Source organism: Ovis aries, chromosome X, assembly GCF_016772045.2.
Source record: "Ovis aries strain OAR_USU_Benz2616 breed Rambouillet chromosome X, ARS-UI_Ramb_v3.0, whole genome shotgun sequence".
Lineage (NCBI taxonomy): Eukaryota > Metazoa > Chordata > Mammalia > Artiodactyla > Bovidae > Ovis > Ovis aries.
Window position 1 is genome coordinate 104,085,496 of NC_056080.1, and position 27,009 is coordinate 104,112,504.

The window sequence follows — 27,009 nt, forward strand, 5'->3', positions numbered from 1 at the left end:
TCTCTGACATTGTCTCTTACAACTCTCCTTTGCAACACCCATTGTTCCCGTTATATGGGCCTCCATGAAGTTCCATGAACATTCTAGGCACTCTTCCATCACAGGGCCTTTGTATTGGCTCTTTTCTCTGCCTGGAATACTCTTCCCCTAAATATTTGCCTGGCTAACTCACCCGCTTCCTTCAAGTCTTTGCTCAAATGTCTCTTCCTCAGTAACCCTAACAACCTATTTAAAAGTTCAGTCCTCGCTGCCACATTCACAGTTGTATTTACCTCTCTATTTTTCACTTAATACTACCTTTTAACAAGCAATTTATAGAATGTAAACACCGCAAAGGGGCTTCCCAGGTGGTGCTAGTGGTAAGAACCTGCCTGCCAATGCAGGAGACCTAAGAGACCCAGGTTTGATCCCTGGGTCAGGAAGATCACCTGGAGTAGGAAACAGCAACCCACTCCAGTATTCCTGCCTGGAGAATCCCATGGACAGAGGAGCCTGGTGGGCTACAGTCCGTGGAGTCTCAAAGAATTGAACATGATTGAACACACGTGCATGAACACACAAACTCCACAAAAGGAGGAATTTTGTCAGTTTGGTTCACTAATATATCCCCAGCACTGAGAAAAGTATATGACATATAGTGCATGTTCAATAAATATTTACAAATGGTAGAGGGATGGATGGATGTTGAATGAATACGGGAGAAGTCAGAGGCCTAGAAGTCAAGAGAACATGAGGTAACACCATATGCTGACCACTTCCTAATCTATTTTTTCGGTCCATGGCTCTCTTCTGAGCTTAGACACATACAGCCAACTGACCACTAGACTTTTCTAGGTGGATCTACATCAAATGTGCAACAACAGTACTGCAGTATTAATAGTGAGCAAAGTACCAGGTTAAAATCAAGGTAACTGTGTTTTACCCTAGCTCTATCACCTGAGGGAGTCTTGGGCTAGTCACATGACCTTCCTGGGTCTGTTTCCTTGTCTGTAAGTGAGGCTATCAGGTTAGCTTAGCCTAGATACTTACAAGGTTTCATCCATTTCCAAAAACATGATTCTTGACATTAAAAATGGAGCTACCAGAATAATTGTTCACCTAGGCAAAAGTCCCTAAAAATGTATATTAGGAAAAGCAAGAGCAAATGAGTAGAGTTTTGTGCCTTTAATGAAACAGGCAGTATGGGTATAATAATTAAGAACCCCAAAGCAACATAGGCCTGTTGTCATATCCCAGATCTCTGTCACTAAATAGCCATGAAATCCGGGGTAAGTAGCTTAACCTCTCTGATCTAGACCCAGCAAAATCAGTTCTGGTCTAAAAATCCAATGGACCCAACTAGACTGTGCATGCCTAGGAGTCAGTGAAAGTGTTAGTCGCTCAGTCGTGTCCGACTCTTCGTGACCCCATGGACTGTAGCCTACCAGGCTCCTCTGTCCATGGAATTTTCCAGGCAAGAATACTGGAGTAGGTTGCTATGCCCTCCTCATGGGTAATCTTCTTGACCCAAGGATCGAACCTGTGTCTCCTGCATTGCAAGCAGTTTCTTTACCATCTGAGCCACCAGGGCAGCCTAAGAGTCAGAGATATGGCAAAAGAAAGCTCTCTGGAACACAGGTACATTTTTGTCACAAGGTGGCTATCAGAGATTTACTGCATTACCAATTAACAGTCCTCAGTTGGTGTAAGAAGAGAAACAACACCCTCTCTCCAGAGAAGTCAATTCTGTGATTTTTCACTTCAGCTAATAGACCTTCTGTGTGGAGAGGTTACATTTTTCATCTACTGTGAAATAACAGTGAGTGTGGAGTAAATGGTGGATATCATCTGATATTTGTGTGCAGGCATGTGGGGAAGCACCCAGGAGCCAGAAAAAGAGCAATCATTTCATTTTACCATCTCAAAAACCCGCTGAACTTATTTTGGCTCTTAGGGCTGGACTCTATAAAGAAAATTAGAGAAAGTGGATAAATTAATAGATTCACTGGCCTTCTGATTACTTCCAATCAGTTGGGATTACATTAAAATATACCCGACCCCTGCTGATTGTCTAGGGCACCTTCAATCTTGGGCTGTCTGATGAAATCAACTCAACAATTTTGCAGTATGCAAATTCTGGCAAACCAGTTGAGTGGTCTGTGATGCCCCTTTGAAAAACAGGGTGCAAGTGGTTTATTGGTGGAAGTGGTTTATTTGATGTGCTGCTCCCTGCCTCACTTCTCCAAGATCAGCAGTGACTTTGATCTGAATGCTGATTGTCCCAACACAGCTCCCCAGAGCGGCTGCTTAGTTGTAATTAGAATTACCAAAAGCTCCTCCTTTTCCATTACCAGAGATTAGAGTGCTTTTTATTCCCAGTTATCTTAAATCTTTTTACACGGAAGTTTCTTCTTCTCCATCCAGGAGTGGTGATTGGGGTGTTACAGGAGCTTAGCACATTACCTGATTAATAGGTGGACTTTGAATTTGCTCTCCCATGGAGTTACCATTGCTGTGCCCAGATCACTGTATTTCTGTGGGATTGGAGGATCAGGCCCAGACAGCAAAGTGCTTTGAGCTGCCAATTAAGGAACAAGTACTATCCATTAAGGAAGATAGTACAGCCCATTGCCTTGCTGGTGGCAATACACCTAAATCTCAGCAAATGCTACATTTACCTGAGGAAAATAAATAAATCCCCGGCATTCTTGACACTACTCTTGGTGGCTTTTATGCTCCTTTACTTAGCAGACAATCACCACAGAATAATCACAGCATCTAAACAGGATGGTGATTTATCACAGAATTTTTCAATCCCACAGATGTAGTTAAGGGAAAGAGCCTTTGTATTGTCGGTATTCCATGGAACTACACTCTTTAGAGTCTCTCAATGGACTTAAAGGTAGACCTAACTAGATTTAACTCACATTATATAAAAAGGTGATTATTTGCTTCACAAGAAGATTATTTACCATTGAAATCATTTAATAGTAAACTTCAGAAGGATTCAACAACAGGATTCTGTTCTAAACCCTTAGATTTGAAAACATGACTCTAGATGTTTTCTAGACTGAGTAGAGCCCTTCGGGGCCCTACAGGCTACAAAAGTCCCTCCATGTCCCCTATTTCTTGTTTGCAGGAAAAGGTTTTGGTCTCCTAGGCCTTCCGTGAATGCCAAAGAGCAGGTACAAGCAGTTATAATTAATAATTGTAGAAGTGATAGCATACAGAAAGAAAGGAAAAGCAGTTAAGAAAGACAGGTTGAACAATAATAATTAAGCAATAAAGCAGAGTGCTAATTCCTCCTCAAGGGATCTGCATAACAATCTGACACAGATCTTTGAGCTGTTGTGCAAAAGCTGACACCCCCTTCTCCCTGACCCTCCCCTCATCCCAGGTAGAAGATGGTGACTACCTGCTCACCACATGTAGACCCCAGACTGGTTGTAACCAGAAGGTTGATGATTAAGACTCCCCAAACACCACCCTGTTACCTCCCCACCAACCAGTCAGAAGAAAGTCATGCTCCCAGCAGCCCTCACCTCAAATGTGGCCTTTAAAAACCCTTCCATGAAAGCCATTGGGGAGTTCAGGTCTTTTGAGCATCCCTTGCTTGGTCCCTTCAATAATTGCTGTACTTCCCTGGTGGCTCAGATGGTAAAGAATCCGCCTGCAATGGGTGAGACCAGGGTTCAATCCCTGAGTCGAGAAGATCCCCTGGAGAAGGAAATGGCAGCCCACTCCAGTATTCTTGCCTGGAGAATTCCATGGACAAAAGATCCTGATGGGCAAGAGTCCATGAGGTCACAGAGTCAGACACAACTGAGCAACTAACACTCTCACATTCACTTTCCTCCAGCACACCCTGGGTTTTGGGAGATTGGCTTTACTGCCGGAGCTGGTAGGCAGTAGAGGAGCTGACCCAAGTTCAGTTCAGTAATGCTTTCTCTAGCACTAAGAGTGATCCCTTCCTACACCCTGCCTTATTTAAAGATCTGAATAAGGCAAGGAACTGAGAGTTTGGAAGTCCAGGTGTTAGTTCTCTCTCCATTCCAGACTTGTGGCTCACTTCAGTTCAGTTCAGTCACTCAGTCGTGTCCGACTCTTTGTGACCCCATGAATCACAGCATGCCAGGCCTCCCTGTCCATCACCAATTCCGGAGTTTACTTAAACTCATGTCCATCAAGTCAGTGATGCCGTCCAGCCGTTTCATCCTCTGTCATCTTCTTCTCCTCCTGCCCCCAATCCCTCCCAGCATCAGGGTCTTTTCCAATGAGCCAACTCTTCCATGAGGTGGCCAAAGTATTGGAGTTTCAGCTTCAGCATCAGTCCTTCCAATGAACACCCAGAACTGATCTCCTTTAGGATGGACTGGTTGGATCTCCTTGCAGTCCAAGGGACTCTCAAGAGTCTTCTCCAACACCACAGTTCAAAAGCATCAATTCTTCGGTGCTCAGCTTTCTTCACAGTCCAACTCTCACATCCATCCATGACCACTGGAAAAACCAGAGCCTTGACTAGACAGACCTTTGTTGGCAAAGTAATGTCTCCACTTTTTAATATGCTATCTGCTGCTGCTGCTGCTGCTAAGTCACTTCAGTCATGTCCAACTCTGTGCGACCCCATAGACAGCAGCCCACCAGGCTCCCCCGTCCCTGGGATTCTTCAGGCAAGAACACTGGAGTGGGTTGCCATTTCCTTCTGCAATGCATGAAACTGAAAAGTGAAAGTGAAGTCTCTCAGTTGTGTCCAACTCTTCACAACCCCATGGACTGCAGCCCACCAGGCACCTCCATCCATGGGATTTTCCAGGCAAGAGTACTGGAGTAGGGTGCCATCACCTTCTCCGAATATGCTATCTAGGTTGGACATAACTTTCCTTCCAAGGAGTAAGCATCTTTTAATTTCATGGCTGCTATCAACATCTGCAGTGCTTTTGGAGCCCCCCAAAATAAAGTCTGACACTGTTTCTACTGTTTCCCCACGTATTTCCCATGAAGTGATGGGACCAGATGCCATGATCTTCATTTTCCGAATGTTGAGCTTTAGGCCAACTTTTTCACTCTCCTCTTTCACTTTTATCAAGAGGCTCTTTAGTTCCTCTTCATCTGCATATCTGAGGTTATTGATATTTCTCATGGCAATCTTGATTCCAGCTTGTGCTTCTTGCAGCCCAGCGTTTCTCATGATGTACTCTGCATATAAGTTAAATAAGCAGGGTGATGATATACAGCCTTGATGTACTCCTTTTCCTATTTGGAACCAGTCTGTTGTTCCAAGTCCAGTTCTAACTGTTGCTTCCTGACCTGCATATAGGTTTCTCAAGAGGCAGGTCAGGTGGTCTGGTATTCCCATCTCTTGAAGAATTTTCCTCAGTTTATTGTGATCCACATACAAAGGCTTTGGCATAATCAATAAAGCAGAAATAGATGTTTTTCTGGAACTCTCTTGCTTTTTCCGTGATCCAGCGGATGTTGGCAATTTGATCTCTGGTTCCTCTGCCTTTTCCAAAACCAGCTTGAACATCTGGAAGTTCACGGTTCACGTATTGCTTGGATAATTTTGAGCATTACTGTACTAGCGTGTGAGATGAGTGCAATTGTGCGGTAGTTTGAGCATTCTTTGGCAGTGCCTTTCTTTGGAATTGGAATGAAAACTGACCATTTCCAGTCCTGTGGCCACTGCTGAGTTTTCCAGATTTGCTGGCATATTGAGTGCAGCACTTTGACAGCATCATCTTTCAAGATTTGAAATAGCTCAACTGGAATTCCTTCACCTCCACTAGCTTTGTTCGTAGTGATGCTTTCTAAGGTCCACTTGACTTCACATTCCAGGATGTCTGGCTCTAGGTGAGTGATCACACCATCATGATGATCTGGGTCGTGAAGATCTTTCTTGTGTAGTTCTTCTGTGTACTCTTGCCACCTCTTGTTAATATCTTCTGCTTCTGTTAGGTCCATACTATTTCTGTCCTTTATCGAGCCCATCTTTGCATGAAATGTTCCCATGGTATCTCTGATTTTCTTGAAGAGATCTCTAGTCTTTCCCATTCTGTTGTTTTCCTCTGTGTCTTTGCATTGATCACTGAGGAAGCCTTTCTTATCTCTCCTTGCTATTCTTTGGAACTCTGCATTCAGATGGGTGTATCTTTCCTTTTCTCCTTTGCTTTTCACTTCTCTTTTTTTCACAGCTATTTGTAAGGCCTCCCCAGACAGCCATTTTGCTTTTTTGCATTTCTTTTTCTTGGGGATGGTCTTGATCCCCTTCTCCTGTACAATGTCACAAACCTCTGTCCATAGTTCATCAGGCACTCTGTCTATCAGATCTAGTCCCTTAAATCTATTTCTGACTTCCACTGTATAATCATAAGAGATTTGATTTAGGTCATACCTGAATGGTCTAGTGGTTTTCCCTACTTTTCTTCAATTTAAGTCTGAATTTGGCAATAAGGAGTTCATGATCTGAGCCACAGTCAGCTCCCAGTCTTGTTTTTGCTGACTGTATAGAGCTTCTCCATCTTTGGCTGCAAAGAATATAATTAATCTGATTTCGGTGTTGACCATCTGGTGATGTCCATGTGTAGAGTCTTCTCTTGTGTTGTTGGAGGAGGGTGTTTGCTATGACCAGTGCATTCTCTTGGCAAAACTCTATTAGCCTTTGGCCTGCTTCATTCTGTACTCCAAGGCCAAATTTGCCTGTTACTCCAGGTGTTTCTTGACTTCCTACCTTTGCATTCCAGTCCCTGTAATGAAAAGGACATCTTTTTTGGGTGTTAGTTCTAAAAGGTCTTGTAGGTCTTCATAGAACCGTTCAACTTCAGCTTCTTCAGTGTTAATGGTTGGGGCATAGACTTGGATTACTGTGACATTGAATGGTTTGCCTTGGAAATGAACAGAGATCATTCTGTCATTTTTGAGATTGTATCCAAGTACTGCATTTCAGACTCTTTTGTTGATCATAATGGCTACTCCACTTCTTCTAAGGGATTCCTGCCCGCAGTAGTAGATATAATGGTCATCTGAGTTAAGTTCACCGATTCCACTCCATTTTAGTTCAGTGATTCCTAGAATGTCGACGTTCACTCTTGCCTTCTCCTGTTTGACCACTTCCAATTTGCCTTGATTCATGGACCTAACATTCCAGGTTCCTATGCAATATTGCTCTTTACAGCATCGGATCTTGCTTCTATCACCAGTCACATCCACAACTCAGTATTGTTTTTGCTTTGGCTCCATCCCTTCATTCTTTCTGGAGTTATTTCTCCACTGATCTCCAGTAGCATATTGGGCACTTACCGACCTGGGGAGTTCCTCTTTCAGTATCCTATCATTTTTCCTTTTCTTACTGTTCATGGGGTTCTCAAGGCAAGAATACTGAAGTGGTTTGCCATTCCCTTCTCCAGTGGACCACATTCTGTCAGACCTCTCCACCGTGACCTTCCCGTCTTGGGTGGCCCCCACATGGCATGGCTTAGTTTCATTGAGTTAGACGAGGCTGTGGTCCATGTGATCAGATTGGCTAGTTTTCTGTGATTATGGTTTCAGTGTGTCTGCCCTCTGATGCCCTCTCACAACACCTACCCTCTTACTTCGGTTTGTCTTACCTTGGTCATGGGGTATCTCTTCACTGCTGCTCCAGCAAAGCACAGCTGCTGCTCCTTATCTTGGATGAGGGGTATCTCATCAGGGCCACCCCTCCTGACATTGAACGGCTGCAACAGACCGTGCAGAAGCACGCCAGCTCCCACGCACCATGCAGAAGTGCACCAGCTGCCATGCACCACGCAGAAGCACGCTGGCTGCTACGCACCACACAAAAGCATGGCCGAGAGGACCTACCCCTCACCCAAGGTCAGGGGCAGCGGCCAAGACGAGCTACCCCACATCCAAGGAGCTGCGGCTGTGAGGGTGCAGGAGGGCCGCGAAGAGCTACTCCACCTTCAAGACTTGTGGTAGGACTTTAGAAAGACTCAGATTGGTAATTAGGAAATCTGGGTTCTACAGTAGTAAATAACGATAACCGTATAATAACTATAATTTATTCTGAACCTATCTAGTACTAGGCATTGTACCACATTGCAGTAGAGGCAGTAGATTATCGATTATCCTACAATATCCCTTGTAAAGTAGGGGACAGTATCCCTATTTTAAGGTGAAAAAACAAAGTTCTCATAGGTTATATAATTTTCCCAAGATCATACAATAGTTTGATACATCTTAATCATAATTTAGGTTTAAATCCAGGTTTAACTGCTCCAAATTCATGTTCCTTCTCTTTCTGTCTGACTTGGTGACCTTGAGTAAGTCACCCAACCTCACTCAGCTAAGGTTTTTTCCCTGTAATATTAGAAGCTTAGGCCAAGTCAGTGGTTTTCAACTAGAGATATACATCAGAGTTGCCTGAGGAGCTGTAAAAAAAAAAATAATAATGCACAGGCTGCACGCCAGATTCACTAAATCAGAGTCATCTGAGTGAAACCTAGGCATTGTTTGTTTGACTCCCAGATTGATTCTAATGTGCTGCCAGAGTTGAAAATCACTGACAGTGATGTCTAGAATCTTTTCCAATTACTAAAAACTCAGAGGTTAAAGTCTCAAGAGATTCTGGACATTTTCCTTTTTGACTAAAACTGTAACCTCTCCAGTGTAGATGACTAAGACATTTCGGATTCCTTCTCACTTAATTATCTTCTTTTTCCCTTTAAACTTCTCCTATGGAACAAAAAAAAAAGTAGTGGGTTCTTGAAATTACAGACATTTAAAAATTTAAGAGAAATTTTGTAGGTTCTCAGAATACCTCCACCCCTTTTATTGACTAAATAGAAGGGGAAAAGGCACCATGAGAATTTGATTATTCTGACCCACACTAAGAGGACAGACAGTGGTAGCAAAATGAGGAAGTTTAAGATGCTAATAACTGAGGCAGCTCTCAAATCATCTGCTTGCCAACTTGGATAAGAGTCAAGTGGGGCCTTGGCTAGTCCATAAGTGAGACTCATTTATTTTTGCATGTGAACTGTAATCATTCATTGAGCTCTCCAAATCTTGAGCTGGGAGAATTATTGTTAAAAGCTGAATGGGAAGAATGGATAACACAAAATAAATCCTTGCAGATACAAAACCAACACTAGAAAACCATTGACCATCATGCTTTGTTTTGTTGGGCTATGAACTGTAGAGTTTTGCTTGGAAAATGCTTTGAAACATATAAATAGCAACATGGAGCTGGCAGATACAAAAGGCTTTATGTATAAGATAAGTGAGTAGAAAGCACACTTTTAAAGCAGGCTGAGAATCATCTCATTAAGTAGATTTTTAATAACTCTCTACAGCCAAATTTATCTCATTTTATTTAATGATTTCCCAGACAAGCTTACTTTTCCTCTAAATGCTCATGATTGGACTTCACCTCTCCAGCAAAGAATCAGAGGAAGAGTTCACTGGAATCAGAAAACAAAAAACCTGAAAAGGGTGGTCTGTACGCTGGCTGACTCTGTCAAGCAAATTATTCCAATGGCTTGAAATATTTTTGTAACTGTTCACCTCTTCACTGTCAAATTCACCCCAAAACAGTTCTTTCAGTAAACATGAACAGAGAGAATACAATGACCACAAATTCTACAAACAAATCCTCGCAAGGACCCAGGTTCTAAGAATTTCCTAAAATAAGAGTTTAAACCCAGTGGGATATCTTTCCACTAACTGTCTTCTTTAGGAAAATGACTGAAATTGGACTGGGTTGTCACAACAAAAGTAAAGAACAAAATCAAAGAACATTTGATGGTGCTGATGGGTCTGAGTCTTTATCCTATATATATATATATATATCACAGTCACCAAATCATTGAATAAAATAAATCTCAGGTTCATGCAACCAATTTGCTATGAAACTGAGATGAGCATCTTAGAGGCCACATGCTCCTGGGACTCGAAAGCAAAAGCGTGATGGGGACAGTAGGGTTATCTCTGGGACATGTTAAGTTTCTAAGAGGTCTGTCCCGAGCAAACATTTTAATTTCAAATGCTTTTGCACTTACACTTAGATCTTCCACCTCCTGCAACCCGAGAACGACCACCAGGATGCAAAACAGTATTTGTGGGCGGCCTGCCTGAAAATGGGACAGAGCAGATCATCGTGGAGGTATTTGAGCAGTGTGGAGAGATCATTGCTATTCGGAAGAGCAAAAAAAACTTCTGTCACATTCGCTTTGCTGAGGAGTACATGGTGGATAAAGCCCTTTATCTTTCTGGTAGGTGTTTGGTCATGAAGACTGTGCCCACCAGGTATGACACAGAGACTGGGGATCAGTGTGTTTGCATCTGTGGCAGCTAAAGTGAAAAAGTGAAAGTGACAGTTGCTCAGTCGTGTCCAACTCTTTGTGACTCCATGGACTGTATAATCCATGGAATTCTCCAGGCTGGAATACTGGAGTGGGTAGCCTTTTGCTTCTCCAGGGGATCTTCCCAACTCAGGGATCGAACCCAGGTGATTGGGCTTAATGGCAACCTCTCACCTTCATAGATGAAAAATGTATGTTACAAACCAACGTGTTCCTTGAAAGTTCCCATGTAGTGCCAGTTGCCATGTTCAGTCACTTCAGTCAGGTCCAACTCTTTGGGACCCCATGGACTATAGCCTGCCAGATTCCTCTGTCCATGGGATTTCTCCAGGCAAGAATACTGGAGTGGGTAACCATGCCATCCTCCAGGAGATCTTCCCAACCTGGGGATCGAACCCCCATCTCCTGTGTCTCCTGCATTGCAGGTAGATTTTTTATCACTGAGCCACTGGGGAAGCTCCAGTTGCCATGGGACAACTCCAAAACTCTTTACTCGTAGTATTAACAGCCTTGATTATCTGTTTTCCCTGTCACCATTACCTCCTAATCCTTCCTTTCCATACCATGTCCTAACCACACTAAACTAATTCTAGTTCCCAGAATGGTGTTTTTTGCCTTTTCCTCTGACTAGAATGACCTTTCCCACCCCGCTCACCGTACATACATCTTTATAGTCCAGAGCTCCAGCTCAATCACAACCTCTTCTGGAAAGCCTTCCCTGACCTCTCTCCCCACTCTGCGCCAGGCTGGTTTGGGCACCCCTTCCTCAGAGCTTCCCCCGCACCTGGAGCTTCCTCCTGACAGACACCTGTAATACCGCATGAGAACTTTCTCTCTCCACTTCTGTCTCCTGAAACAGACCATGAACTCTTTAGGGGAAAGACTATGTCTTCCATAACTTTAAAACCCCAGCATCTAGCACATAACCCTGGTACCAAAGTAGATGCTCAACAATAGCTATGGAAGTCAGCTAGTTATCAAATATTAATTGGCTGAGAGAATGCTAGGTGGCCGAGGAGATGGCAAAGATCGAGGCACATCTTGCCATCAAGAATATTACACTCTGAAGATGGCAAAATATGATACATATGTAAACAAAACATATCAGGTACCAATAAATGCTATGAAGAAGATAAAACAGCTCACACACCTGGGATTGCTAGGAAAACAAGCATTCTCTGACATTTGAATTGGGATTTGAACAATATGAAGGAGATTGCCATGCAAACACCTGTGGGAAGAGCATTCCAAAATAAGGAAGAGCAAGTCAAAGACCCTGAGATGAAAATGGACTTGGTGTGTACAAGCAGAGGAGAGAAGGTAAGCACGATTGGAGCCCATTAAATGAAGGAGAAGCAGGGACAGGAAATGAAGTCTGAGAGGTAAACACTAAAGCAAACTGTGTTGGGCCTTTAATCTTTACCAGCATACCTCATTTTATCACACTTTGTATTATTGTGCTATGCACTGTGTTTTTTACAAATTGAAGTTTTGTGGTAACCCTGCATTGAGCAAGTCTATCAAAGCCATTTTCCCAACAGCATTTGGTCATTTCGTGTCTCTGTGTTGCATTTTTTTTAATTCTTGGAAAATTTAAAAGTTTTCATTATTTGTTTTGGTAATCTGTAATCTTTGATATTATTATTGTCATTGTTTTGGGGTGCCACATATAAGATGTACCCCAGTAAGATGGCGAAGCTAACTGATAAATGTGGGTGTTCTGACTGGTTGTTCTTCAATCTCTCTCCCTCTCCTTGGGCCTCCCTATTTCTTGAGATACAACAATATTGAAATTAGACCAGTTAATAACCCTACAATGGCCTCTATGTGTTCAAGTGAAAGGAAGAGTCTCTCACTTTAAATCAAGAGTTAGAAGTGATTAAGCTTAGTGAGGAATGCATGTTGAAAACTGAGATAGGTGAAAAGCTAAACTCATCCTAAACAGCCAAGTTGTGTATGAAAGGTAAAGTTCTTAAAGGAAATTGAAAGTACTACTTCAGTGAACACACAAGTGATAAGAAAGTGAAACAGATTTGTTGCTGATATGAAGAGAGTTTTGTCTGGATAGATCAGACCAGCTGTGACATTCCCTTAAGCCAATGCCTAGCCCAGAGCAAGGTCTTAATTCTCTTCAATCCTGTGGAGGCTGAGAGAAGTGAGGAAGCTATAGAAGAAAAACTTGAAGCCAGCAGAGGTTGGTTCATAAGGTTTAAAGAAAGGAGCCATCTCCATCACATAAAAGTGCACAGAGAAGCAGCAAGGGCTGATGTACAAGCTATAGCAAGTTATCCAGAAGATCGAGCAAAAATCATTAATGAAGGTGACTACAGTAAACAACAGATTTTCAATGGAGATAAAACAGCCTTCTATTGGAAGAAGATGACATGTAGGAATTTCACAGCTAGAGAGGAGAACTCAGTGCCTGTGTTCAAAGCTTCAAAGGACAGACTGGCTCTCTTGTTATGGGCTAATGCAGCTGGCAACTTTCAAGTGAAGCAAATTCTCATTTACCATTCTAAAACTCCTAGGTCCCTTAAGAATTACGCTAATTCTACTCTTCCTGTGCTCTATAAATGGAACAGCAAAGCCTAGATGACAGCACATCTGTTTAACAACATGGTTTACTGGATAGTTTAAGCCCACTACTCAGACTGACTGGTCAGAGAAAAAGAAAAGATTCCTTTCAAAATGTTACTGCTCATTGACAATGCATCTGTTCATGCAAGAGCTCTGATGGCTGTTAATGTTTTCAGGCCTGCTAACACAGCAACCATTCTCTGTAGCCCATGGATCAGAGTCATTTCAATTTTCCACTTATTATTTAAGAAATACAATGAATAAGGTTATAGCTACCATAGATAGTGATTCCTCTGATGGATCTGGGAACAGTCAATTGAAAACCTTCTAGAAAAGATTCACCATTCTAGATGCCATTAAGAACATTTGTGATTCATGGGAAGAGGTCAAAATACCAACATTCCCAGGAGTTGGGAAGAAGTTGATTCTAACCCTCATGGATGACTCTAAGGGGCTCAAGACTTTGATGGAAGAAGTAACTGAAGATGTGGTGGAAATAGCAAGAGAACTAGAATTAGAACTGGAGCCAGAAGATGTGACTGAATTACTGTAATCTTAATGATAAAACTGTAATGGGTGGGGAGTTGCTTCTTAGAGATGTGCACAGAAAGTGGTTTCGTGACATGGAATCTACTCCTGGTAAAGATGCTATGGAGACAGTTGAAATGACAACAGAAGATTTAGAATATTACACAAACTTGAAACCAGCGGCAGGGTTTGAGAGGATTGGCTCCAATTTTGAAAGAAGTTCTACTGTGAGTAAAATTCTATCACACAGCACTGCATGCAAACGTCATTATTGTCTTAAATTTTAAGAAATTGCCACAGCCACCTCAACCTTCAGAAACCACCACCTTGATCAGTCAGCAGCCATCAACGCCAAGGCGAAACCCTCCACCAGCAAAAAAGATTACAACTCACAGAAGGCTCAGATGATGGTAGGCATTTTTAAGCAATATAGTATTCTAATTAAATTATTTACATTTTTAGGCATAATACTATTGCACACTTCATAGACTACAGTGCAGTATAAGCATAACTTCTATATGCACTGGGAAATCAAAAATTATGTATCACTCACTTTATTGTGATATTCACTTCATGGTGGTAGCCTGTAACTGAACCTAAAATATCTCCAAGGTATGCCTGTAGTAAAGAGTTTATTATTCTGGGTACAACAGGAAGCCATTGAAGGATTTTAAGGATAGAGTGACATGATCTAGTATACATTTTAGAAATATCACTTCTAAAGTGATAGATTAATGTAAAGGATGGACTGAAGGGTATGGAGAATGCTGGTGACTGGTGGTTAGATAGCTAACTATAGTATCAGTCTAATCCAGAACTGATAGTGGCTTATAGACTATGGTAGTTGGAGTGGAGATAGTAAGAACTACTCTGCATAAAGTCACTTGTTTCTGGTGAGGAGACTGAGGTGATTGGAACTGGAAGCTCCAATACTTTAGTCACCTAATGTGAAGAGCCAACTCACTGGAAAAGACCCTGATGCTAGGAAAGATTGAAGGCAAGAAGAGAAGGGTATGACAGAGGATAAGATGGCTGGATAGCATCACCGACTCAGTGGACATGAATCTGAGCAAACTCTGGGAGATAGTGAAGGACAGGGTAGCCTGGCGGGCTGTAGTCCATGGGGTGGCAAAGAGTTGGACACAACTGAGCAACAACTCTTAAATGTTATAAAATGAAGCCCTTTGCCTTTTAGGGTGGTTTCAAGATAAAGTTTCATGGTCAATCTTTTACTTAACTTGAATTATTATTCATTATGGGGCAGTGGACAGATAAAACTGAAGTCAGAAGATGGAGTAATTGGAAAGGGCATAGAACCATTAGCTACCTCCTTGCCTAAGGGTTAACAGTTTGGAAGAATTGGGTCCAAGTGCTAGACATTTTACAGAATGTCTCTTTGTGTAAGCTATTGTACTAAATGTTGTGCATGGTAGAAAACAGGTAAAACCTAGTTCTTCCCCTTAATGAATCTAAGGTTAGCGTGAAGTCTTACATTCATTTATCAAAGAATCATTGAGCACCAGTTAGATACCTATTGCAATAGGCCAAAGAAAAAGTAATGAGTGTTGGAAAAAGTAGGCTGGTAACACGGGAGAAGTGAGGAGGCAGATGTAGAATGCTCTTTTTACATTTGCTAAGTGCTGTAAAATCCAACTCCTGAAGATTTAATAGCACTTAGCAATGATAACAGAGCATTCCACAATAGACTATTTTAATAAGAACTTAAAGGTCTTGAAAAGCCCTGAACAGTTGTACATAAAAGACGACATGCTGCTCAGGAGGCATCCATCTAAACATTGAAATCAGCTCTCTGGTAACAGCCACCTGGAAACATTCTCATGGCTGCCAAAGGAAAGAAGATTGCAATCAGCGATGTGAAAACAACTAATTTTTCCCTTTAAATTTGAACCTGCTCTTTGAAAGTTTAAAAGTGTTAGAAAACTCCTGAATTGGATGGCTGTTCTCCCACATTGTAAAAGAAAGAGATTTAGACAAACAAAAATCCCTTAGAAAAGGTGCTGGAGCATTCCCCTCTGTCTCCAGGCAATATGCTGGGGAAATCACAGTGATCACTTCATTTGGTTCTTGTCTCTTAGTGATCTCTGTCTTCAATACCTAATGGCCAGAGTCTTAAAAACCATTGTTTCATATATTTTGTCCATATTTTTAGTAGTTTAAGGCAGGAGTTACTCTGCAAGCTTGTGCTGAGAATGAAATGAGATAAATGTGTGTGGAAGCACCTAGCTAAGCTTTTGAAACTTAAAAGGCTAATAAAAACAGTAATTTAAAAAAGTTTTTTATTAAGAGATTTAACTCGGGTGCTAAAGCTGCGACCAAAAATGGAGGTGGGGACTTGAATCCTGGTTTTATGAATCCCAGTCCCATACCAGTATACTATAAGCATGCACATGCTAAGTCGCTTCAGTCGTGTCTGACTCTTTGTGACCCTATGGTCTGTAGCTCTCCAGGGTTGTCTGTCCATGGGATTTCCCAGGCAAGAATATAGAGTGGGTTGCCATTTTCTCCTCCAGAGGGTCTTCCTGACCCAGGGATTGAACCCGGTCTCCTGCACTGCAGGCAGATTCTTTACTGCTGAGCCACCAGAGAAGCCCAGTATAAACACACTACCTCTTTTTTTGGTAAGGATTCCAAATTATATGTCGGCTGGATCACATACCACTTTCTATCATCTCTATTCCACACCCTCCCACCCCACCCCCTCAAATGGTTATGAATCACCAACTATGTCTAGGAAACAATATGGGGGATTGAAATGTCAATCTGATACACTGAAATTTTATCAAGTTTTTTTGGTGGTATGACTGACACTGTTGAAGTTATCCAAAGACAGTAGAGTTTGAAGCCAGCTTTTTCATTCTTCCCAGCCCATGGTACCATATAAGTCTTATTCTTGATACTGTTACCCATGGAGCCTCCCTCTGTCACAGGTAAGGAGGCAGATGGAGGAATCTTGGACTACATTATATATTTTTTTTTTTAGTTTTTTATTTTTTAAATTTTAAAAACTTTAATTCTTACATGCATTCCCAAACATGAACCCCCCTCCCACCTCCCTCCCCATAACATCTTTCTGGGTCATCCCCATGCACCAGCCCCAAGCATGCTGCATCCTGCGTCAGACATAGACTGGCGATTCAATTCACATGATAGTATACATGTTAGAATGTCATTCTCCCAAATCATCCCACCCTCTCCCTCTCCCTCTGAGTCCAAAAGTCCGTTATACACATCTGTGTCTCTTTCCCTGTCTTGCATACAGAGTCGTCATTGCCATCTTCCTAAATTCCATATATATGTGTTAGTATACTGTATTGGTGTTTTTCTTTCTGGCTTACTTCACTCTGTATAATCGGCTCCAGTTTCATCCATCTCATCAGAACTGATTCAAATGAATTCTTTTTAACCGCTGAGTAATACTCCATTGTGTATATGTACCACAGCTTTCTTATCCATTCATCTGCTGATGGACATCTAGGTTGTTTCCATGTCCTGGCTATTATAAACAGTGCTGCGATGAACATTGGGGTACATGTGTCTCTTTCAATTCTGGTTTCCTCGGTGTGTATGCCCAGAAGTGGGATTGCTGGGTCATAAGGTAGTTCTATTTGCAATTTTTAAGGAATCTCCACACTGTTCTCCATAGTGGCTGTACTAGTTTGCATTCCCACCAACAGTGTAGGAGGGTTCCCTTTACTCCACACCCTCTCCAGCATTTATTGCTTGCAGATTTTTGGATCGCAGCCATTCTGACTGGTGTGAAGTGGTACCTCATTGTGGTTTTGATTTGCATTTCTCTAATAATGAGTGATGTTGAGCATCTTTTCATGTGTTTGTTAGCCATCCGTATGTCTTCTTTGGAGAAATGTCTATTTAGTTCTTTGGCCCATTTTTGATAGGGTCGTTTATTTTTCTGGAGTTGAGCTGCAGAAGTTGCTTGTATATTTTTGAGATGAGTTGTTTGTCAGTTGCTTCATTTGCTATTATTTTCTCCCATTCAGAAGGCTGTCTTTTCACCTTGCTTATATTTTCCTTTGTTGTGCAGAAGCTTTTAATTTTAATTAGATCCCATTTGTTTATTTTTGCTTTTATTTCCAGCATTCTGGGAGGTGGATCATAGAGGATCCTGCTGTGATTTATGTCTGAGAGTGTTTTGCCTATGTTCTCCTCTAGGAGTTTTATAGTTTCTGGTCTTACATTTAGATCTTTAATCCATTTTGAGTTTATTTTTGTGTGCGGTGTTAGAAAGTGATCTAGTTTCATTCTTTTACAAGTGGTTGACCAGTTTTCCCAGCACCACTTGTTAAAGAGATTGTCTTTACTCCATTGTATATTCTTGCCTCCTTTGTCAAAGATAAGGTGTCCATATGTGTGTGGATTTATCTCTGGGCTTTCTATTTTGTTCCATTGATCTATATGTCTGTCTTTGTGCCAGTACCATACTGTCTTGATGACTGTGGCTTTGTAGTAGAGCCTGAAGTCAGGCAAGTTGATTCCTCCAGTTCCATTCTTCTTTCTCAAGATTGCTTTTGGCTATTCGAGGTTTTTGTATTTCCATACAAATCTTGAAATTATTTGTTCTAGTTCTGTGAAAAATGTGGCTGGTAGCTTGATAGGGATTGCATTGAATTTGTAAATTGCTTTGGGTAGTATACTCATTTTCACTATATTGATTCTTCCAATCCATGAACATGGTATATTTCTCCATCTATTAGTGTCCTCTTTGATTTCTTTCATCAGTGTTTTATAGTTTTCTATATATAGGTCTTTAGTTTCTTTAGGTAGATATATTCCTAAGTATTTTATTCTTTTTGTTGCAATGGTGAATGGAATTGTTTCCTTAATTTCTTTTTCTACTTTCTCATTATTCGTGTATAGGAATGCAAGGGATTTCTGTGTGTTGATTTTATATCCTGCGACTTTACTATATTCATTGATGAGCTCTAGTAATTTTCTGGTGGAGTCTTTAGGGTTTTCCATGTAGAGGATCATGTCATCTGCAAACAGTGAGAGTTTTACTTCTTCTTTTCCAATTTGGATTCCTTTTATTTCTTTTTCTGCTCTGATTGCTGTGGCCAAAACTTCCAAAACTATGTTGAATAGTAGTGGTGAAAGTGGGCACCCTTGTCTTGTTCCTGACTTTAGGGGAAATGCTTTCAATTTTTCACCATTGAGGATAATGTTTGCTGTGGGTTTGTCATAGATAGCTTTTATTATGTTGAGGTATGTTCCTTCTATTCCTGCTTTCTGGAGAGTTTTTATCATAAATGGATGTTGAATTTTGTCAAAGGCCTTCTCTGCATCTATTGAGATAATCATATGGTTTTTATTTTTCAATTTGTTAATGTGGTGAATTACATTGATTGATTTGCGGATATTGAAGAATCCTTGCATCCCTGGGATAAAGCCCACTTGGTCATGGTGTATGATCTTTTTAATGTGTTGTTGGATTCTGATTGCTAGAATTTTGTTGAGGATTTTTGCATCTATGTTCATCAGAGATATTGGCCTGTAGTTTTCTTTTTTTGTGACATCTTTGTCAGGTTTTGGTATTAGGGTGATGGTGGCCTCATAGAATGAGTTTGGAAGTTTACCTTCCTCTGCAATTTTCTGGAAGAGTTTGAGGAGGATAGGTGTTAGCTCTTCTCGAAATTTTTGGTAGAATTCAGCTGTGAAGCCATCTGGACCTGGGCTTTTGTTTGCTGGAAGATTTCTGATTACAGTATCAATTTCCGTGCTTGTGATGGGTCTGTTAAGATTTTCTATTTCTTCCTGGTTCAGTTTTTGGAAAATTGTACTTTTCTAAGAATTTGTCCATTTCTTCCATGTTGTCCATTTTATTGGCATACAACTGCTGATAGTAGTCTCTTATGATCCTTTGTATTTCTGTGTTGTCTGTTGTGATCTCTCCATTTTCATTTCTAATTTTATTGATTTGATTTTTCTCTCTTTGCTTCTTGATGAGTCTGGCTAATGGTTTGTCAATTTTATTTATCCTTTCAAAGAACCAGCTTTTGGCTTTGTTGATTTTTGCTATGGTCTCTTTTGTTTCTTTTGCATTTATTTCTGCCCTAATTTTTAAGATTTCTTTCCTTCTACTAACTCTGGGGTTCTCCAACTCTTCCTTTTCTAGTTGCTTTAGTTGTAGAGTTAGGTTGTTTATTTGACTTTTTCTTGCTTCTTGAGGTATGCCTGTATTGCTATGAACTTTCCTCTTAGCACTGCTTTTATAGTGTCCCACAGGTTTTGGGTTGTTGTGTTTTCATTTTCATTAGTTTCTATGCATATTTTGATTTCTTTTTGATTTCTTCTGTGATTTGTTGGTTATTCAGAAGTGTGTTGTTCAACCTCCATATGTTGGAATTTTTAATAGTTTTTCTCCTGTAATTGAGATCTAATCTTAATGCATTATGGTCAGAAAAGATGCTTGGAATGATTTCGATTTTTTTGAATTTATCAAGTTTAGATTTATGGCCCAGGATGTGGTCTATCCTGGAGAAGGTTCCATGAGCACTTGAAAAAAGGTGAAATTCGTTGTTTTGGGGTGAAATGTCCTATAGATATCAATTAGGTCTAACTGATCTAATGTATCATTTAAAGTTTGCGTTTCTTTGTTAATTTTCTGTTTAGTTGATCTGTCCATAGGTGTGAGTGGGGTATTAAAGTCTCCCACTATTATTGTGTTATTGTTGATTTCCCTTTCATACTTGTTAGCATTTGTCTTACATATTGTGGTGCTCCTATATTGGGTGCATATATATTTATAATTGTTATATCTTCTTCTTGGATTGTTCCTTTGATCATTATGTAGTGGCCTTCTTTGTCTCTTTTCACAGCCTTTGTTTTAAAGTCTATTTTATCGGATATGAGTATTGCCACTCCTGCTTTCTTTTGGTCTCTATTCGCGTGGTATATCTTTTTCCAGCCCTTCACTTTCAGTCTGTATGTGTCCCTTGTTTTGAGGTGGGTCTCTTGTAAGCAGCATATAGAGGGGTCTTGTTTTTGTATCCATTCGGCCAGTCTTTGTCTTTTTGGTTGGGGCGTTCAACCCATTTACGTTTAAGGTAATTATTGATAAGTATGATCCCGTTGCCATTTATTTTATTGTTTTGGGTTCGGGTTTATACACCCTTTCGTGTTTCCTGTCTAGAGGATATCCCTTAGAATTTGTTGGAGAGCTGGTTTGGTGGTGCTGAATTCTCTCAGCTTTTGCTTGTCTGTAAAGCTTTTGATTTCTCCTTCGTATTTGAATGAGATCCTTGCTGGGTACAGTAATCTGGGCTGTAGGTTATTGTCTTTCATCACTTTAAGTATGTCTTGCCATTCCCTCCTGGCCTGAAGAGTTTCTATTGACAGATCAGCTGTTATCCTTATGGGAATCCCCTTGTGTGTTATTTGTTGTTTTCCCTTGCTGCTTTTAATATTTGTTCTTTGTGTTTGATCTTTGTTAATTTGATTAATATGTGTCTTGGGGTGTTTCGCCTTGGGTTTATCCTATTTGGGACTCTCTGTGTTTCTTGGACTTGGGTGATTATTTCCTTCCCCATTTTAGGGAAGTTTTCAACTATTATCTCCTCAAGGATTTTCTCATGGTCTTTCTTTCTGTCTTCTTCTTCTGGGACTCCTATAATTCGAATGTTGGAACGTTTCATATTGTCCTGGAGGTCTCTGAGATTGTCCTCGTTTCTTTTAATTCGTTTTTCTTGTTTCCTCTCTGATTCATTTATTTCTACCATTCTATCTTCTATTTCACTAATCCTATCTTCTGCCTCCGTTATTCTACTATTTGTTGCCTCCAGAGTGTTTCTGATCTCATTTATTGTGTTATTCATTATATTTTGACTCTTTTTATTTCTTCTAGGTCCTTGTTAAACCTTTCTTGCATCTTCTCAATCCTTGTCTCTAGGCTATTTATCTGTGTTTCCATTTTGATTTCAAGATTTTGGATCATTTTCACTATCAATATTCGGAATTCCTTCTCTGGTAGATTCCCTACTTCTTCCTCTTTTGTTTGGTTTGGTGGGCAACTCTCCTGTTCCTTTACCTGCTGAGTATTCCTCTGTCTCTTCATCTTGGTTATATTGCTGCGTTTGGGGTGGCCTTTTTATATTCTGATAATTTGTGGAGTTCTCTTTATTATGGAGCTTCCTCACTTTGGGTGGGGTTCTATCAGTGGCTTGTCAAGGTTTCCTGGTTAGGGAGGCTTGTGTTGGAGTTTTGGTGGGTGGAGCTGGGTTTCTTCTCTCTGGAGTGCAGTGGAGTGACCCGTAATGGGTTATGAGACATCAAAGGTATTGGGATAATTTTGAGCTGCCTGTATATTGAGGCTCAGGGGAGTGTTCCTGTGTTGCTGGAGAAATTGCGTGGTATGTCTTGTTTTGGAACTTGTTGGCCCTTGGGTGGAGCTTGGTTTCAGTGTAGGTATGAAGGCATTTGATGAGCTCCTATTGCTTAATGTTCCCTGAATTCAAGAGTTCTCTAATGTTTTCAGGCTTTGGGTTTAAGCTTCCTGCTTCTGGTTTTCAGTTTTATTTTTACAGTAGCCTCTAGACTTCTCCATCTATACAGCACTGATGATAAAACATCTAGGTTAACGATGAAAAGTTTCTCCACCTTGAGGGACACTCAGAGAGGTTCACTGAGTTACAAGGAGAAGAGAAGATGGAGGGGGTAGTTAGAGGTAACTGGAAAGAGATGCGGTGAGATCAAGAGAGGAGAGAGCAAGCTAGCCAGTAGTCTCTTCCTTATGTGCGCTCTATAGTCTGGACTGCTCAGAGGTATTTACAGAGTTATACGGGGAAGAGGAGAGGGAGGAAGTAGACAGAGGTGACCAGGAGGATAAGAGAGAGGAATGAGTAGGAGAGAGACAAATCCTGCCAGTAACCAGTTCCTTAGGTGTTCTCTATCGTTTGGAACACACAGAGATTCACAGAGTTGGATAGAGAAGAGATGGGGGAGAAAAGAGACAGAGGCCACCTGGTGAGGAAAAAGGAGAGTCCAGAGGAGGAGAGAGTGGACAGGCCAGTAATCTCGCTCTCAGGTAAACTTGGGTAGTGAAGTTTGGGTTTTTAATGTACAAAATTGACAACAAAGATTAAAAATCTGGAGTAGAGGTTGGATTTTCAAAGATACAATATTAAAGAAAAGCAGAGGAAAAGGAAGAAAGAAAAAAAGAATTATTAAAAACAAACAAACAAAAAAAAAAAAACAAAACACCAACTACCATCCAAAGAGTATATATGGTGTTTGCCTTAAAAAAAAAAAAAAAAAAAAAAAAAGTCTTTTTAAAAAAAAAAAAAAATAGTAACACTAGGTTATAGAAATAAAAATTAGAGGAGAAATAGAAGACTTAACAATTTAAAAAAAGCTCGGAAAAAAAGAAAAAAGAAAAAAAAAGCAAAAGGCAAAAAAAAAAAAAAAAAGAATGAATTTAAAAAATATTAAAAATTAAAAATATATCTGGCTCTTCTCTGATGTTATGGGCCGTGTGGGCTCACTTCCAAGGTGGTTTCCTCTGTTTAACTTCTTCTGTTTGCTGGTTTTTAGGCTCACTAGTTCAGTCGCGCTGTGGGGAGGGGGATGCTGCAAACAAATAGCACTGTCATGTGTACACAGTATCTCTGCCCCGCTTGACCTGTCCTTTCTCGCGGCGCACAAACCGCTCCGGCTCTACGATGCTCAGCCGGGAACCGTCTGGGGCCGGCCCTAGGCTGCGTGCACTTCCCGGTCCAAGCCGCTCAGGTTCGGCCCTCAGGCAGCCCTCAGAGGCACAAATGCGGCTGGGACTGCGCTTTGTGCCCTTCCCAGGTCCGAGTAGCTCAGGAGTTTGGCGAGCGCAATCGCCGCGGCTTGTCACCTTTTCCGCCGCTGCTGCTCAGCTTTCTGGGTGGACCGCTGGCGCACCCCGTGAAGCAGACTGTGACTGTCCAGCACCCCCAGAAGTCTTAGCAAAGGAGCCTGCTTGCAGTTAGGTAAGTAAAGTCTCTCCGGGTCTGCAATTGCCCCTTTCCAGTCCTTACGGCTCTGGCTGCCTGTCCCCGGCGGGGAATGGTCTGCAGCCGGCTTTTTCCGCTCCGTCCTTTGTTCTGTGCTCAGTCCTGGCGGTGTCTTATGTTCGAGCTTTTCGCGTGGTAGCTATCCCACAGTCTGGTTTGCTAGCCCAAGTTAGATCGTTCTGGTTGCGCGTGGGGCATTCCTGCCCGATTCTTACAAAGCTCTGCAGCCCGCGCCTCCCGCGCGTCCCTGCCCTGCCCCTACTTCCCAATGGCGGATGCAGGCGTCTGTGCTGCTTTTCCGCTGGGGGAGTTACTGGTGGGCTTGTAATCTCTTGGTTTTAATTATTTATCTATTTTTCCTTCCTGTTATGTTGCCCTCTGTGTTTCCAAGGCTCGCCACAGACTCGGCAGGGAGAGTGTTTCCTGGTGTTTGGAAACCTCTCTTCTTAAAATTCCCTTCCCGGGACGGGCTTCCCTTCCCGGGACGGAGCTCCCTCCCCACCTCCTTTGTCTCCTTTTTCGTCTTTTATATTTTTTCCTACCTGTTTTGAAGAGAATGGTCTGCTTTTCTGGTTGCCTGATGTCCTCTGCCAGCCTACAGAAGTTGTTTTGTGGAGTTTGCTCGGCGTTGAAATGTTCTTTTGAGGAATTTGTGAGGGAGAACGTGATCTTCCCGTCCTATTCCTCCGCCATCTTTTTTCCTTCGCGTTAGAATTTCTTAAACTTACTTCTAAAAGGTTCTTAAAAATGAGTTCAAGAGAGTAAGAATGGGCCTACCAATTCCAAAGAGACTTCCTCAAACACGCCCTTCCTCATTCAGATTCATAGAGCCGACGCTCTGCTCATCTTGTTCAGAGTCATTCAGATCCTCTGCTCACTTCCTAATTCAAAGTCAAGATGCCCTTCTCTCTACATTATATTTTATGTGGCTTCCCAGGTGGCTCCATGGGTAAAGAATCTGCCTGCAATGCAGGAGACCCGGGTTCGATCCCTGGGTCAGGAAGAGCTTGGAGGAGAATATGGCAACCCACTCCAGTATTCTTGCCTGGGAAATCTCATGGACAGAGGAACCTGGCGGGCTACGGTCAATAGACTTGAAAAGAGACACGACTGAGCACAGACGCCAACTATGGAATAATAAACTTTTATCAGAGACAGAGAGTATAATCCAAGCCTGTAATGTTCCCCTTGCAGTAGTGGGAAGAGAATTTGGAGTTATGTGGCCAACTGAAACCACTGCAACTGCATTTGAAGGATGCAACTTGCAGCCACTCACTCACTGGGCTGCTCTTGTGCTCCTCTCTCTCCCTCTTGTGCACTTAGGTTACCGCATTCGCCTGGGCTCTAGCACTGACAAAAAAGACACAGGCCGGCTTCACGTTGATTTTGCACAGGCTCGAGATGATCTGTATGAGTGGGAATGCAAACAACGGATGCTAGCAAGAGAGGAACGCCACCGCAGAAGGATGGAAGAAGAAAGGTTGCGCCCACCATCCCCACCTCCAGTGGTCCACTATTCCGACCATGAATGCAGCATTGTTGCTGAAAAACTAAAAGGTAAATGAAACATTTGAGCTTGGCTATTAGCCCTCTTCTTTGGAGAAATTTAATAAATGTATTGTTGGCAGTTATCCTCAAATTTCCCACTGAGGGATTCCAGGCATTTCTTGTGTTGAAGCCTTGCAGATAGAGAGGTGTACCCAGTAATTCAAGAGCCAAAGAATCTGTCCCTCCCACATGTGTCTCTGATCCTTCACTGTCTCAAGTGATGTTACTTTTCCTCTCCATACATCAGGTGATTAGGAAGAAACAGGTTTTTCCCACGTTTCCACATCAGAGAATTTTAGCTGTGATCCATGACTGGAGACCTGTAAACACCCCCACCCCCTTTCATTGTGGATAGCAAGTTAGCTTTGAATTCTAAATCAGAATAAATCAAGATGGTAGAACCTGTTGTGACCTCAGGAAACTCTGATAAAATTCCATCTTATAGATGAAAATTGGATGGCCAGAACTTACAGTGTATGTCCTTAGATTACTCAAAGACTTAGCTACCACCAACTAAAAGAGAATTTCTTGAATCACAAAATGGTCAATTTATTTCACACAGTAACTATAGAGACTTTTAGACATTGCTAAATCAGACTGCTTTCCCTTTAGTTTTGATTCCTGTTCCCGTTGCTTGACTCTCAGAGCCATTTTGCTAATTTAATCTTAATTGCCTAGTCTCTTGTGTTAGCTCAAATCCAGTTTTTTCATATGGTTGATTTTATTGGATGAGGGCTAGTGTCCCATTGATCTTACTGATGACACCAGCACTGCTCTAACCATATGAATTTTCCTTGCTTCTTGTGCTCTAGGCTTAGCAAGATGCTACTAATTCCACTTTGCAAATAGGTCTCATTCACGAAACTTGTTTGCACCATTTAGCCTAAGGGCTCCACACATTACAGAAATCCTTTGTTTGGACTGATTTGTCTTCCTGTAAGAGAAAAGCAGAAAACATAGAGTCCAAAGTAGAGGCACGGAAGTAACAGGATGGTTAGAAAAGCTGGAAAGGCTGAAAGCAGACACCAGGTCCAAGATTTACCTACGTCCATAAGACCAAACAGCTCACTTTGAACTTTTCTTAACAAAATGAATTTGCTCATTGTGTGGACCTCATGCAAAAAGTGAGCACTGATGCATCAAGTATATGTCAATTGTTTTTTAAAAACTGAGCATCAACATAAAGACTGGTATGTAAGTAATGAAATGAAAAGCTGCTCTAATGGTGAGGCTGACTTCCCATTACATATCTGCACTAAAAAATGCAAGTGGCAAGAAGTTCACATTACGGTAAGAGATGGTACCTCTGGATGTAAGGGTTCCTGGGTAGAGAGCTATGTAGTGGGCTTTCAATGGGATGCTAATGGACTCTCCCTATCGGGAGCCTTTAACAGCAGAATGTGTAAGTGGTACCTCAGAAAGCTGAATCAGAGGCTTTGGAAGAGGAGTGTTACTATTTTAACATCAGAGAGTGACTCTTAACTAGCTGTAGAAATCCACTTGGGCGTATCCTCAGGCAAGAGAAACAGGATATGGAGAAATGTTGAAATAGAACAAATTACATCAAAATAGATTGTGACTGGGACTGAGTAGAAGGCCTGGGGCTGTGGATTGGATGCTGGAGTGCTGTTAAAAAAGGTCAGACATAAGTGTTTATACCTAAAGAATAGCCATTTAACTCTTTCTTAAGCCTCCTCCCAATCGATTCCATGGATCCAGGATAGAGTTACCATCAAATTCAAGTTAAACTCAAGACTCAAGTTTTCTTATGCTTCTTAAAAAATAAGATTGTGGAATGCTGAAGTTCTCTCACCACTAATTTATACATTACAGACACACATACAGAGGCATTAAAAACTGCAATATGTGAAAACTATATCAATGAAGAAATCTTTGTTTAAGGAAAGAAGAGACACTCTTGTTCTGAAAACTCTTCATAGACTAGACTACAACCGATCTTCCTACTTTTGGAATCTTTCATTCTGTCAGTATGTCTGCCTGCGGGCTGCCTGTGTGTTCACGCA

The 27,009-nt window shown here is 41.5% G+C and overlaps 1 protein-coding gene across 16 annotated transcripts in view; it reads left to right on the top strand.

Annotated features, from left to right (window-relative positions):
- Window positions 1-27,009, top strand: part of ENOX2 (ecto-NOX disulfide-thiol exchanger 2) — a 295,896-nt gene that overhangs the window by 226,778 nt on the left and 42,109 nt on the right. For all 16 annotated transcript variants that reach the window (XM_012107452.4, XM_060407628.1, XM_012107450.5 and 13 more), the window contains 2 exons: window positions 10,023-10,229; window positions 24,761-24,994. In XM_012107452.4, coding sequence (XP_011962842.1) covers window positions 10,023-10,229; window positions 24,761-24,994 — 441 coding nt within the window. The remainder of the gene's footprint in view (window positions 1-10,022; window positions 10,230-24,760; window positions 24,995-27,009) is intronic.